Source organism: Vigna unguiculata, chromosome 6 (assembly GCF_037176805.1).
Source record: "Vigna unguiculata cultivar grain cowpea cultivar isolate G323 ecotype 2 chromosome 6, ASM3717680v1, whole genome shotgun sequence".
Taxonomy (NCBI): Eukaryota; Viridiplantae; Streptophyta; class Magnoliopsida; order Fabales; family Fabaceae; genus Vigna; species Vigna unguiculata.
Window position 1 is genome coordinate 46,591,242 of NC_140797.1, and position 14,410 is coordinate 46,605,651.

General features: G+C 31.7%; 1 protein-coding gene across 1 annotated transcript; it reads left to right on the forward strand.

Moving 5' to 3' along the window:
• Positions 1 to 1,092: 1,092 nt before the first annotated feature.
• Positions 1,093 to 2,058, forward strand: LOC114187618 (spastin, putative (Protein of unknown function, DUF599)). The gene is made up of 2 exons (XM_085674616.1): positions 1,093 to 1,392; positions 1,473 to 2,058. The coding sequence occupies exons 1-2, from the start codon at positions 1,221 to 1,223 to the stop codon at positions 2,003 to 2,005; spliced, it is 705 nt and encodes a 234-aa protein (XP_085530742.1). The 5' UTR covers positions 1,093 to 1,220; the 3' UTR covers positions 2,006 to 2,058.
• The last annotated feature ends 12,352 nt before the right edge of the window (positions 2,059 to 14,410 follow it).

Consider the following 14,410-nt stretch of genomic DNA (forward strand, 5'->3'; position numbering starts at 1 on the left):
CCCCTTGCTCAGTTCATGGAAAGCCTCTTAACAACTCTCTTTGTCCCATTGGCATGTACATCCTGATAACAAATTATTAGGACTTCGTAAAGTGTGAAAGACAATGTATGTGTAACATAATCATGTCAATTGTGCTTGTGTCCACAACTCCAGTTTGTTGTGTCTTGCAAAGCCGTTCGTGCAATAGCATATAGTTGATGAATCAAATGTTGGAATGTCAGTGTTTTCCCTCTCCCTTCTGCCACTACATCCCTTCTCATAGATTATTTTAATATCTCCGGAAGATTTACCGGGAATGATTGAAATTGTATCAAAATTATATAACTAACGTATGAATGAATTGATTGAGGTTTTGGTAAGGGCTGCTTGCCTTTTTTTTTTTTTTTTTATTATTCTAATATATATATATATATATATATATATATATATATATATATATATATATATATATATATATATATATGAAATTTAAGTGTGGGTTAAGTTTGACATTATGTAAAAATGAGAATGTTAAGAGAGAAGTCTCAAAAGTTCACATTTATGTAATTATTTCCTAGAATTTTTCCTCAAAAGAAAAAATAAACCATCGTATCATGTATTCTGTTAGAGCATAATGTTATTAAATGCTTTTATTATTTATATTGGATTAAGTGTTGTTATTCAAAATGATTTTACCCAGTTTTCTAACCCGCTTATTCTTAATTTAAGTAAAGTAAGTTTTTTTTGCCGGCGTTTAAAAAATTGCAAATACCACCTACGTAGAAGAATTGATGAAGTTATTCTGAAAAAAATAATTAATGAAGTTAGTAATCTAAATATATTTATTATACAATATATACCGGTAATAATATATAATTTAAGAACATATTGTATTTTGCCTCGGCTATTTAGGTAACCCTTGCTAAGGTCAATGGTTAGTCCCTTTCAGATTGCAACATTTTGGAGTACCAAACTTGTTTCTTCTTGGCAACAGCTTCTGTTTCCCTTAAGTCATTTTCTTTCTTCCATTCATTGGTGTTGTACTAATCAATAATTCTCTATAAGATAAGGTTGGAAAAATTTTCAAGTTGCCATAGGTTGTCAAATCATGAAAGGTCAATAATCCTTGTTAATTATTGGAAGGATGAGAAAGGAATTCCTCCTAGTTTTGTAATTTATAGCTACAGATTTTGGTAATAAAACCTCAATCAGTACTCCTAGGAAGGAACAACGACATAAACATGAAGTTCCATAAGGAGTACCTGGATTTAATTTTGGTCCCTTCAGGTTTGCTAATCATGTTTGCTTATCACCTCTTCCTGCTTTACAAATATATCAATCAGCCTCACACCACAGTCATGGGATTTGAGAACAATGACAAAAGAATTTGGGTTGAAAGAATTATGCAGGCAAGTGATTAATCCTTATGACCCTTTTCTTTTATTTGATTGAAAACCCTTTGAATTGTTTTTAACATTGTAATGATCAGGCAGACAAAAGGGATGTTAGCACGGCTCTGTCTGTAATTCAATCAAACACCACAGCTGCAACATTCTTGGCCTCGGTCTCTTTGACTCTTAGTTCACTTATTGGAGCTTGGGTTGCCAACACTTCCAACATTTTCTTCCAGCGTGAATTGATCTATGGTGACACTACACCAACAACCATTACTATCAAGTACATTTGCCTGCTAACATGCTTCCTTCTAGCTTTCTCATGCTTTGTTCAATCAGCAAGACACTTTGTTCATGCAAACTATTTGATAAGCACTCCAGATAGTTTTGTCCCTGTCAGTAGTGTGGAAATAGCTGTCATAAGGGGAGGTGATTTCTGGTCACTTGGTCTTCGAGCCCTCTATTTTGCTCTTGATTTGTTACTTTGGTTCTTTGGACCAATACCTATGTTTATTTCCTCACTGGCCATGGTGCTTGTCCTCAATTATCTTGACTCTAATGCAAGGCCATTGCATCCTAATGTGTCTCAGGGAACCCAGATTCATATGGCAAAGAGGGGCTTTAACTTGTGAAGATGTACCCTATCCTTTCAAGCAAGGACCTGGCATTGGTTTATAATTTTTTATTGATCCGATGTCACAATATTGAGAGACACAAAAAGAAATAAATGTGATGAAAAGAAAAAAGATAAATGAAGAATAGAGTAAAAGTGAAACGGAAAAGGAAGTAAATATATAAGTTAATTATCTGCATAGTACAATACAAAATTTGAATAGGTGTTTAATTAGAAACATTAAGTAGTTAAAATCATGTGCTTTATCCACTCCTAATCTAAACTTATCCACGCAATTACGTGTTTTTTTCTTTAATAAATGTAATTAGAGTGATGAAAAAGCAAGAATATTTGTCTTACAAGCAAAGTTATGTTTTAGACTTGTAATTGTGAATGACATTAGCGTAGGAGCTGCTGAATGCCTCGTTCTGTGGCAAGCGATTAGTGCCACTCACTTTCTTTCTTGCACGCAATTCGATAAGAAAACTGAGATCATAAATGATGTATGCAAATACTGCAACTTTTTTCTTGTGTTTGGCCAAAAATGGAAATGGGAATGGAGATAAATAAGCCTGTCTGCTGCGTCTTACTGTGCAACTTATGTTAAGCTTATGTTTTATATACACGAAATCAGCATTGCTAAATTATTTTGTTCCTTAAATATATGATATTTAGACAATAGATTCGCACAGTTCACTTAATAAAATATAATTGTTGTATTAAATTCATACTACAATGTCTTAAAATCAACTGTATGGCACTCTAATTAAATTCTAAAGTTTGTTAATCTATTCACAATTTTAGCTTCATCAGTTTATTCCAAAGTGTTTCTAAACATATTTTTTAAAAGGTTTCACAGTTGATTAAATATACGTGTTACTGAGCGTGTACCATATCTTTAAAGAACAGGATTACATTAACTTTCATAAATTTCGTGGATCTCACAAGACATGTTCGAAATTTAAATTAGAAAGAGTAAATCACGCTCCCGCTTTTTAAAATCATGACCAACTTTAAGCTTTAGAAAAAAAAACATTTATTATCAAACATATTATATAAATTTCCATTTATATAGCCAAACACTTAGCAAATGAGTCTTGAAAAATATTAGTGTTGATTTTAAAATGAGACATTTATTTATTTTATTAAAAAAAAAACAACACCCCATTTTTGGTTCTCTAGTGGTAATCATTATGGGCCTTGTCGCTGTTCTGGGTTTGAGTTTGGGCTAAATGGACCGTGGAAGTGACCTACATTTCGAAGTTTTAAAAGTAATTTTGCAGTGTGTGTTTTGTTTTTAAGAGTTAAGCATATGCATATGCATGGAGTTAGTTTATCGAGGAGGAAGAAGAGAATGTGAAAATTAGAAAAAGAAGAAGAGATAGCAATGAATAATAATTTGTTTGCATGGTCCATGGGTCGGAAAGAAGAGAGGGAGACAGAGACTATGATCATAGGTGGTAGTGAGACATGCGTGTGACGTAGACTACTCAAGTTCCACAACACACAAATTAATAATTATAATTCTGATGACTGCAAAAGCTCAACCAGACCATTGAAAACGACATATTCTGTTTCTCAGAAAAATTTAAGAACATAACAATACAAGTGCCACAGGCAGTGGGAGGGACCAGTTCCTCAAACCAATTCGGTGAAAAACTCAGATTCCAGGGTGGGCCAACACCACCATATAAAATGGAAAATACAACGTCATATCATAAATTATCAACTGTCAATCTATTTATAAGATCACACAACTTAGTACAACTTTATCATTTACTTTTAATGTTTTTGTTTTTTTTTTTTCATTTCTCAATTTGATTAACTCAAAAAATACTACTGTTCAATTTTACATCAACAAATACTAAAAAAATAATTATACTTTAACATATTCTTTTTATCCAGTTTTAACTTATCATTTTTAATCATCACATCAGGTTATTATAAAAAATTTAAATAATAAATGAATAAGAATGATAAATTAAAAATGGATTAAAAAAATAGGTTAAAATATTATTTTTCTACTCCAAAATCATCTAACTAAACTAACTTTCTTTTATATAAAACATAGTCTTACTTGTCGCGATGAAGTTAATATTTAAAAGTAATACCGAAGAAACTTCAAACTAAACAATAATAATGATAATTTTATTATTAAACGTTAAATCATATAAAATAATTAAATTGTAATGTTATTTTTCCTTTCATTTTTATCTTTCTATTCTGGTGTCCAGATTTTTTATTGAATATTTTCAATTTTGCGCGCGCTTTATCTTTTATTCTAATATAATCTAACATATTAATTTGGAATAGTATAAAATAATATAATTAGTTAACATATATGCATAATTGAGATTTTGACAATATCCATGGATTCATTGACATGCATTGACCATAATCACACACAAAAACAGAAGGCCAGTTTTTCGGACAAAAAAAGAAAAGAAAAGAAATGAAAGAATAGCAAAAGAAAATTGTATTTTTATATTCTCTGTAAGATTCTAAATGAAAAAGAAAGAAAAAGGTAGAATTTGATTGACCGTATGAGCGTCACACAGCCAAACATGGTACATCAATCACAAATTCAATAAATTGTCAAGAAACTTTGCCCCTCTTAAATCTTGTTTTGGCAATTCAAGAAAATAAAAATAAATAATAAATCGTTTTCAAATGTGTTATATTTGGTAAATAACTTGATTTTTTTATTCATATATTCTTAGAAGTCATATTTTTCTAATGATTTTTATTAAAACATATAAAATTTATTTTAACGTTAGAAAGGAAGTAGCTTGGATAAGTATTGTTTTCAGATGTTGATAGGATTGTATTGCAAAATAGAAAAATAATGCATTAATAATAGTTTGAATTTGAAACATTATTGTGTGAATAAATGTGAAAGAGAAAAATTGAAATGTTAATTAGTTGTGATTCCCCTGACAAGAAGAGTCCCACCTATGGTGGTAGACCTGTGGCCGAGCCTTTGCATTGCAGTGTACTTCACTCTATTTCCCTATCTCAACAACCATCCAATCTTCAAAAACCAAAACAAAAATACAACTCTCAATACAAACATATAATAAATAAATTCAACTTTTTTGTATATACACTTTTCAACCTCTTTTGGGTTGGTGTGTTAGATTTTATAGATAAAAGAGAAATTGAGTGACTTCAAATTAAAATAAGTACAAATAAAATAAAGAGTTGAGATAAGATTTATGTCCTCACTTTATATATTTGTTTATAGTATCTATTAATTCTTTTACCTAACAAGTTAAATATTTCCATTATGTCTTTTCTTTTATATGTGTCGATATAATGTATTTTTAAGTTTAATCATATATTAATGAAAGCTATATCATGCATATTATTATATGGACAAAATAAGTACATGGAGTAAAATAAAAATTTTAAAAGTTACATATAACTAAATATCTAATTTACGAAATTTACTAATATGTAGAAAAAAGTTGTTGTATATTAATATCTTAAACTTATTTAAATTAAACAGAAATAAAAATTGTTGAATTAAATAAAAATGAATGAGAAATAGAACGATAAAGGAAATAGGTAAAAAATAATGTTCTGCTATAATTAAAAGGGATATATATATATATATATATATATATATATATATATATATATATATAGAGAGAGAGAGAGAGATAGATGCACAAAAAGTTACACAGAAATTAAAAATTGTTTTGGTGTGAAATAAAAAATAGAGTATTTTTTATAAGTTGTTTTTTAAAATATTACTGTTGCTATTATTATTATTAAGTGATTAAAATTACTACTATCTTCAATGTTATTATTTATGTATTGTAGTGTATTCTTTATTCAAATAAATTGATGCAATGTGCTTGGTGGAACATAAGTCATACACAAAGTGAGGATTACTGAATAAACTATTCTTATGCAATAATGGAACATCATAGCCGGTTAAAGATATCAAGTATATTAATTTAAGGGTTAAATATGTTTTTGGTCCCTTAAGTTTCAGTGAATTTTGGAATTAGTCTCTCATCAAAACTTTATATCAATTTAGTCATTCATCTTTCAAAATGCGTGAATTTAGTCCTTTTAACCAAATTTTATTAAGTTTATCTAAAGTTTCAAGCACATTTCATGATAATATTTAAGTTAACATTGAAGCAAAAATGTGTCAAACAGTGTAAATAATTTAAATACTATCATGAAATGCGTTTGAGACCTCAGATAAACTTAACAAAATTTAGTTAAAGGGACTAAATTCATGCATTTTGAAAAATAAAGGACTAAATTGGTCAAAAGTTTTGATGAGGGACTAATTCCAAATTTGGCTGAAACTTGAGGAACCAAAAACATATTTAACCCTTGATTTAATGTAATTTAAATAAAAAAAAAACTATATTTCTACTTCATTGAATCAACAATAATCTTTTACTTTCTATCTTTTCTTTTCCTTCTTTGTTTTTAACCTCCTAAACAAATGATAATGCTTTATATAATTTATGAATGAAAAAAAAAAATATATATATATATATATAGAGTCCAAAACAAGACTTGTTTCTATAGACGAAAATAAGAGTTAAAAATTATTTAAAAAAAGTATCCACATGTTTAGATGAGTAAAAACCGAAAAAAATAAATAAAATTAAATGTTTCTATGTTAATTAAAAATATAGTTATTTATTATTTTGATTTTATATTAAAATTGTAAATAATTAAAAAAAAACTGCTTTAATTCTATTTATTTCCTTAGTGTTCTTTTAGTGTTCTCTTTTACCTCAGTCTTATAATAAAGACCATACAAGTAGGTCTTAAAAGGGCATTTTTGTTTAAAGATGTCAAAATGGATTTCAATTCGTGAGTTAATCCCGCTCACCACGACTTCAAATTGGGTTGGATTAATGCAAAAATCAATTTTTTTAAAAGTGGATTAAATTCAACTCGGCTTACTTAATCCACAGGTTAAACGAGTTTGAGTCGGGTTGACTCACTTAACCCACTAACATTTTTTTTTATAATTATTTACTATTCCTAATTACATGGGTTCACATATTCATATTTTTAAATGCTAGAATGTTACTTAATAATATTTGAATAATTTGAATGTTTAATTAATTTGATTGTCAAATTATATACATCAATATTTTAATCTTTAACTATAATCTTTATAATAAATTACTCAAGCAACTGTAATATTATCAATGTTTTAATGTTTTCTTGAACTATATGGATACTTTATTGAAAATAATTTATCATATATTGATGGCTAGCATGATGAAAACATTGATTTTTGATTTTACTGTGATTGTCATTTTATGAGTTACTTAAAAATTATTTAAATATTTGAATACTTAATTAAATAAATAAAATAAATTTTTTTAGATGGGTTGGTGAGTCAACTCACATAATCTACCAACATCATATTGTGGTGAGTTGAGTCATGTTACAAAATTTATGATTCATCATAAAATAAACTAGATTAAAGTCATCTATTTTTAACCCGACTCATGATGAACCGATACGTGTAACTTTAATTGGTTTTCTTTTACATGTGTAATTTATTACACTTGGAAATATAGGGAAAATACGAAGGAGTGAAAAGTGTGGAATAATCTGCTTTTACCATATCATTTGGTTCCCTTCGTAACATAATGACCGCAAGTTTACTTGAGGCCCACAACAATCTTGATTTTTTCCAAAGTAAAAAGAAAGTGCTTAAAAGAAATTTTTTTATTATATATAAGACAAAATGGAGGTACATGCTTCTTTATTCTCTTTCTTGATACATCTGGTTTAGTAAATGTTTTCCCTTAACTAATTTAATTTTTTTTGTCTGTTTGTATTTTCTACATTTACTTGTTACACCAAATACACACATTTATTTCATGGAAAATAATGTTGCAATACTCTTATAACCACATGAAAACATGCTTTTAGATTTGAGAGGACCGAAAAATAATCGAAAATAAAATTCCAACATCCCCAATATATATATATATATATATATATATATATATATATATATATATATATATATATATATATATATATATATATATATACTTGAGATATTTTCAAATAATAAACTGATTTGACTTATTATAAATTTGATCTAATAGAGTTAAAAAAAATAATTTTTTTTCCTTTTAAATGTAAGTCAAACCGAACATAACTTACTTAATTCATGAGTTTAACATATTTGAGACAAATATATAATAACTTTTTGTTAGTCTTTTATCATTTGATATTTGAAATTCTGTAATATTGTTTAATAATATTTGAATGTTTAGATGTTTATTTTGTTTATTTGTCAAAGTTATGTATGATATCAATTTAAATTTTAACTATTGATTTTATAATAATATTTGGTGAAATAAATGATTATTTTAATTGTACAATTATAAGAAAAATAAATTGGATAAACCTACTTTGATTGAACTATTATGACAAAATTAGTAGAATCAATCTGTCTTAACTATACTTCAATAAATATGTAAAATAAATGAAAAGAACAAAGCATTATTAAGTGAGACAACTCACTATCCCATTAACATATTGTGAGTTGAGTCGACTACAACTTGTTTATAATTCAATATATGATAAGTCAAGACGTAAAAATCAATAAAAGTTAACATTTAAAAAAAAAACATATCAACATTTAAAAGGACTAAGAATTAATTTAGACTTTTATTTGAATAATAGAGTTTACTTATTCTTGAACTACAGTTGTTATAAAAAAATAACTAAATAAACATATAATACTAAACTAGTGAAATTAAACATAATATCATACACATCATCATTCATATATACGAAATTAACTAACATTTATGCACACAACATGTACGAACAAATGCATGTATGAACTCACATTTATTAGTGTTAATGTATAACAGAGAAAAAAATGAGATAAAAGTAAAATAAACTGTATATCTATTAATTATTGTAGTTTATTATATAATTTTTACAATTCCCGGTATGCATTGACAGTGATGTATATCTATTGTTAATTTTGCCCAACAAATAAAACAAGCTAAAGAACCCACTTAGTGGTATAATTAACGTTGACAAATGTCTGCTAAATTTATTTTCATAATTGATAATCTATTTTATGAATACTAATACTTTCTTAACTTTTTTTATTACAATAATAATTATTTTGTTTACTGCTATTTTAGATTTCGCATTTATTAAACATATGATTAAATTATAAATGGAATATAAATTTTACTTGATAAAAAAAAAAGAATTGATTTAAAAATTGTGGTGTTGATCTAAAGATCTAAAAATGGAGCTTAGAGTGAGGTGAGGAGTAGTGGTGGGCCTGGGCTAGGGCATGTGATGTGTGTTTGGGTAAGATAAGAAAATGAAGGAGGTTTTGGAAGATACATATTATGGTGAAGAGTGGTTGGGAATGGGAACCAGAGACTGTAACTCACTGTGGGGTTTCCTCACCTCATGTATTGTAATATCATACAACTTGCACCCAACCAGTGTGGGCCTCTTCACATTTTTCTTTTTTTATTTCTTTTTTTCATTTATATAATATTAAATATTTATAATATCTCAATAAACAATAATAATTAAATATACCCCTTTGTTTAGGGACAGACTCAAAAAAGAACCATGATGACAACCCTTGTATGCCATCTTGTTGGGTATTGGGCTCCCTTCCTATGTGGAGAAAAGGCCCAAAATTTGAGAAGCCCATGTCTCACTTAAACCTAGTGGAGAGGAGGCTATAAAATAAAGAGAGAGGCAGAACAATAGAGTCAGAATACACTGAAAGCCCTAACACATAGAGGGAGAGGTAGAGGGAAAATTCTGTTCACGTTTTTCATAGAGCTGTCGCAGTAAATTCGGCGCTGCGGATTCGTTCACCGTTGGATCGGGCTGAAATTTTTACAGCAGGTTCGGAACTCATTGCTCTTCATTCTGACCAGTCGGATCTTTGATACGAGGTCTGAGTTGGGAGATATTAATTTCGCACTGCAGCAGTGATTTGTAGAGGTTTTCCTCTCTTGTTCTTCTCTATTTGAAAGCTTTGTTGCTTTGTTATTTGGTTGGGTGTTGGCACTAATTTGTGCTATTGATTGAGACTCTTTTGTACTCTTGTTGATCATAGTGAAGCTATTTCTTTGGTCTGGACGACTCGTGGTTTTTACCCTTGATTTGAGGGGTTTTCCACGTTAAAAATCTTGGTGCCTTTATTTGTGCTTTTGGTGATTTATTATTGCTGCTCTTTGATTATTGCTCCTCATAGATTCTTGCAAGTTAGGGGAAATTATATCCGCTGCATTCTCTGGTATATTGTTTGTTGTTGTTTTCCCCATCAGAGTGGCATCAGAGCTCTTGGTTGGGCTATATTTACTTGCTTGAATGATGGAGGCAAATGCAAAGATGGTTGCTTTGAATGGTACAAATTATCATTTGTGGAAGGGCAAGATGAAAGATTTATTATTTGTCAAGAAATTGCATCTTCCGGTCTTTGCTACACAGAAGCCAGATTCTATGTCTGAAGAAGAATGGGACTTTGAGCACCAACAGGTATGTGGTTTTATTCGGCAATATGTTGAAGATAATGTTTATAATCATATTGCTAATGAGACACATGCCAGAGCTTTGTGGGAGAAGATTGAGTCTTTGTATGCTTCTAAGTCGGGCAATAATAAATTGTATTTGTTAAATTGCTTGATGAATTTGAGGTACAGGGAGAATTCTTCTATTTCTGATCACTTAAATGAGTTTCAAGGGCTCCTAGATCAATTGTCAGGAATGAGCATAAAGTTTGATGACGAAGTTATGGGATTATGGTTGCTTAATACTCTACCAGAGTCTTGGGAGGTATTTCGGGTTTCAATTACAAACTCTGCCTCGAATGGTGTTGTTTCTTTTCAGATGGCAAAGAGCGGTGCTCTTAATGAAGAGATGAGAAGGAAGGCACATGGTTCTTCATCTCAGTCTGAGATGCTTGTTACAGAAGCTAGGGGGAGAAGTCAGAAAAAGGAACATAAAGGTGGTAGAGAGAAGAGTAGGAGCAAGTCCAAGTCAAGATACAAGAATTTAGAGTGTCATTTTTGTCATAAAACTGGGCACATTCAGAAATATTGTTTTAAGTGGAAAAAGGAGAACAAAGACAAGAAGGGCAAACAGAGAGAGAATGATCATGATGATGATGATCGTGTCACTACTGCTACAGATGGTGATCTTGTTCTTCTTCGTAACTTTGAGTCTGTTAATCTTGTATCTGATGAGAGCATGTGGATTATTGATAGTGGTGCTACACTGCATGTTACACCTAGGAAGGAGTTCTTCACATCTTACACTTCTGGTGATTTTGGAGTGTTGAAGATGGGTAATGATGGTGAGTCTAAAGTGATTGGTGTTGGTGATGTTTGCCTGCAAACCAACATGGGAGTGCAGTTGTTGCTTAAAGGAGTCAAACATGCTCCAGATGTTCGTTTTAATTTAATCTCTGTGCAGTTGCTTGATGATTGTGGTTATGACAATCACTTTGGTTCTAGTAAATGGAAGCTCACTAAAGGTAACTTGGTTATGGCCAGAGGGGAGAGACAATCTAAATTGTATTGGACTAAAGCTTTGGTTGCTAAAGACAGTGTGAATGCTATGTATATGGAGGCATCTTTGTGGCACCGGAGGCTTGGTCATATAAGTGAGAAAGGGCTTAACTGCTTAGCTAAAAAGGATGTGCTTATGGGATTGAGAAATGCAGAATTGGAGAAATGTTCTCATTGCATGGCTGGTAAACAAACCAGAGTATCTTTTAAGAAGCATCCTCCCTCAAGGAAGTCAGAATTGCTTGAATTGGTGCATTCTGACGTTTGTGGCCCATTAAAGGTAAAGTCATTTAGTGGTGCACTTTACTTTGTTACTTTTATTGATGATTGTTCCAGGAAGCTATGGGTCTATGCTCTTCAGCGGAAAGGTCAAGTACTTGAAAAGTTCAAGGAATTTCATGCTATGGTTGAGAGGCAATCAGGTAAGAAGCTGAAATGCATCCGTAGTGATAATGGTGGTGAGTACCGTGGACCTTTTGATGTTTATTGCAGGCAGCATGGTATTAGACACGAGAAGACTCCTCCTAAAACTCCTCAGTTGAATGGTCTAGCGGAGAGGATGAACAGGACCTTGGCTGAAAGGGTTACATGTATGCTTTCAGAAGCAAAGTTGCCTAAGCACTTTTGGGGAGAGGCATTGCTTGCAGCTGTGCATGTTATTAATCTCAGTCCCGCAGTTGCTTTGAATACTGAGGTGCCAGACAAAATTTGGTTTGGTAAGAATGTTAGCTATGATCATTTGCGTGTCTTTGGTTGCAGGGCATTTGTTCATGTTCCTAAGGATGAAAGATCCAAGTTAGATAAAAAGACAAGGCAATGTATCTTTATTGGCTATGGTGAGGATGAATTTGGCTACAGGTTTTATGATCCTGTTGAGAAGAAGCTTGTTAGAAGTCGTGATGTACAATTCATGGAAGACCAGACCATTGAAGACATTGATAAGGTGGAGAAGACCACACCCGAGAAAGATAGTAATCTCACTGATGGTAATCCGATGAGGTTGCCCGCTCACAATTTGGAGAATGTTGAAACGGAAGCTCAAGACAATGAGCAACATGGTGATGTTGATGATCAACAGTTTGGAAGTGGAGTAGAGGTTCCAATTGATGATGCTCAAGAGGAACATGATGATGATGACGATCTTGGTGATATACCTGAATCACCTCAAGTCCAACTCAGGAGGTCTAATAGACAAAAACAACCTTCTACAAGGTATTCCTGTGATGAGTACATAACCTTGACTGACGGTGGAGAACCTGAGTGTTTTGAAGAGGCTTTGGATAGTGAAGAGAAGAAACAGTGGCTGGATGCAATGCAAGATGAGATGAAATCTTTGCATGATAATCACACTTACGACTTGGTGAAATTGCCTAAGGGCAAAAGGGCATTGGAAACTAGGTGGATTTTCAGGGTGAAACAAGATTCAAATTCTACGCTTCCAAGGTACAAGGCCAGATTAGTGGTGAAAGGTTTCAGACAGAAAAAGGGTGTTGATTTCAATGAGATTTTCTCACCTGTGGTGAAAATGTCATCCATCAGAACTGTGCTAAGTTTAGCTGCTACTCTTGATTTGGAGGTTGAGCAGATGGATGTGAAGACAGCTTTCCTTCATGGTAATTTGGAGGAAGAGATATACATGAAGCAACCTGATGGTTTTCTTGTTAAAGGCAAGGAAGATTATGTGTGTAGACTAAGAAAGAGTCTATACGGTTTGAAGCAGGCTCCAAGGCAGTGGTATAAGAAGTTTGAGTCTTTTATGTGTGAGCAGGGTTACATGAAGACTACTTCTGATCATTGTGTCTTTGTTAAAAGTTTTTCTAATGATGACTTTATTATCCTGTTATTATATGTTGATGACATGCTTATTGTTGGGAAAGATATTTCCAGAATTGACAGGTTAAAGAAGACACTTGGCGAGTCTTTTGCCATGAAAGACTTGGGAGCTGCTAAAAGGATTCTTGGCATACATATCTCACGTGATAGGAGAGAAAAGAAGATTTATCTATCACAAGAGCAATACATTAGGAAGGTGTTGCAGAGATTCCAGATGGAAAATGCTAAAGCTGTGAGTACTCCTCTTGCTACTCATTTTAAACTGAGTGTTAAACAGAGTCCTTCAAATGAAGTTGAGAAGACCAATATGAGTAGAGTTCCTTATGCATCTGCGGTGGGCAGTTTGATGTATGCGATGGTGTGTACAAGACCAGATATTGCACATGCTGTTGGTACAGTTAGTCGATTTTTGTCAAACCCAGGTAGAGAGCATTGGAATGCTGTGAAATGGATTTTGAGGTATCTTCATGGTACAGTTGATATGAAGCTTTGTTTTGGAGGTGATAAACCTACTTTGATGGGTTACTCAGACTCAGATTTGGCTGGGGATATTGATTCCAGAAAGTCCACTTCGGGCTATTTGATAAAGTTTGCAGGGGGAGCTGTGGCTTGGCAATCAAGACTACAAAGGTGTGTAGCGTTGTCTACTACAGAAGCAGAGTTCATTGCTATTACTGAAGCATGCAAGGAGGTGTTATGGTTGAAGAAATTCTTGCAGGAGCTTGGTTTTAGGCAAGATAACTATTCATTGTTTGTTGATAGCCAAAGTGCTATCCATCTTGGTAAGAATCCAACTTTTCATTCTAGATCCAAACATATTGATGTGAGGTATCATTGGATACGTGATGCTTTGGATGCTAAGTTGTTGGAGTTGAAAAAGGTTCATACAGATGATAATGGTGCTGATATGATGACTAAAGCATTGCCAAGAGGAAAGTTTGAAGTTTGTTGTGAGATCGCCGGTTTGGCGGTTATCTCCACATAGTTGTGAGGGGGAGATTTGTTGGGTATTGGGCTCCCTTCCT

Coding starts and splice junctions, on each gene's coding strand:
- LOC114187618 (XM_085674616.1), top strand. CDS start 1,221: ATGAAGTTCCATAAGGAGTACCTGGATTTAATTTTGGTCCCTTCAGGT. Junction 1,393..1,472: donor TGAAAGAATTATGCAGGCAA/GTGATTAATCCT, acceptor ATGATCAGGCAG/ACAAAAGGGATGTTAGCACG.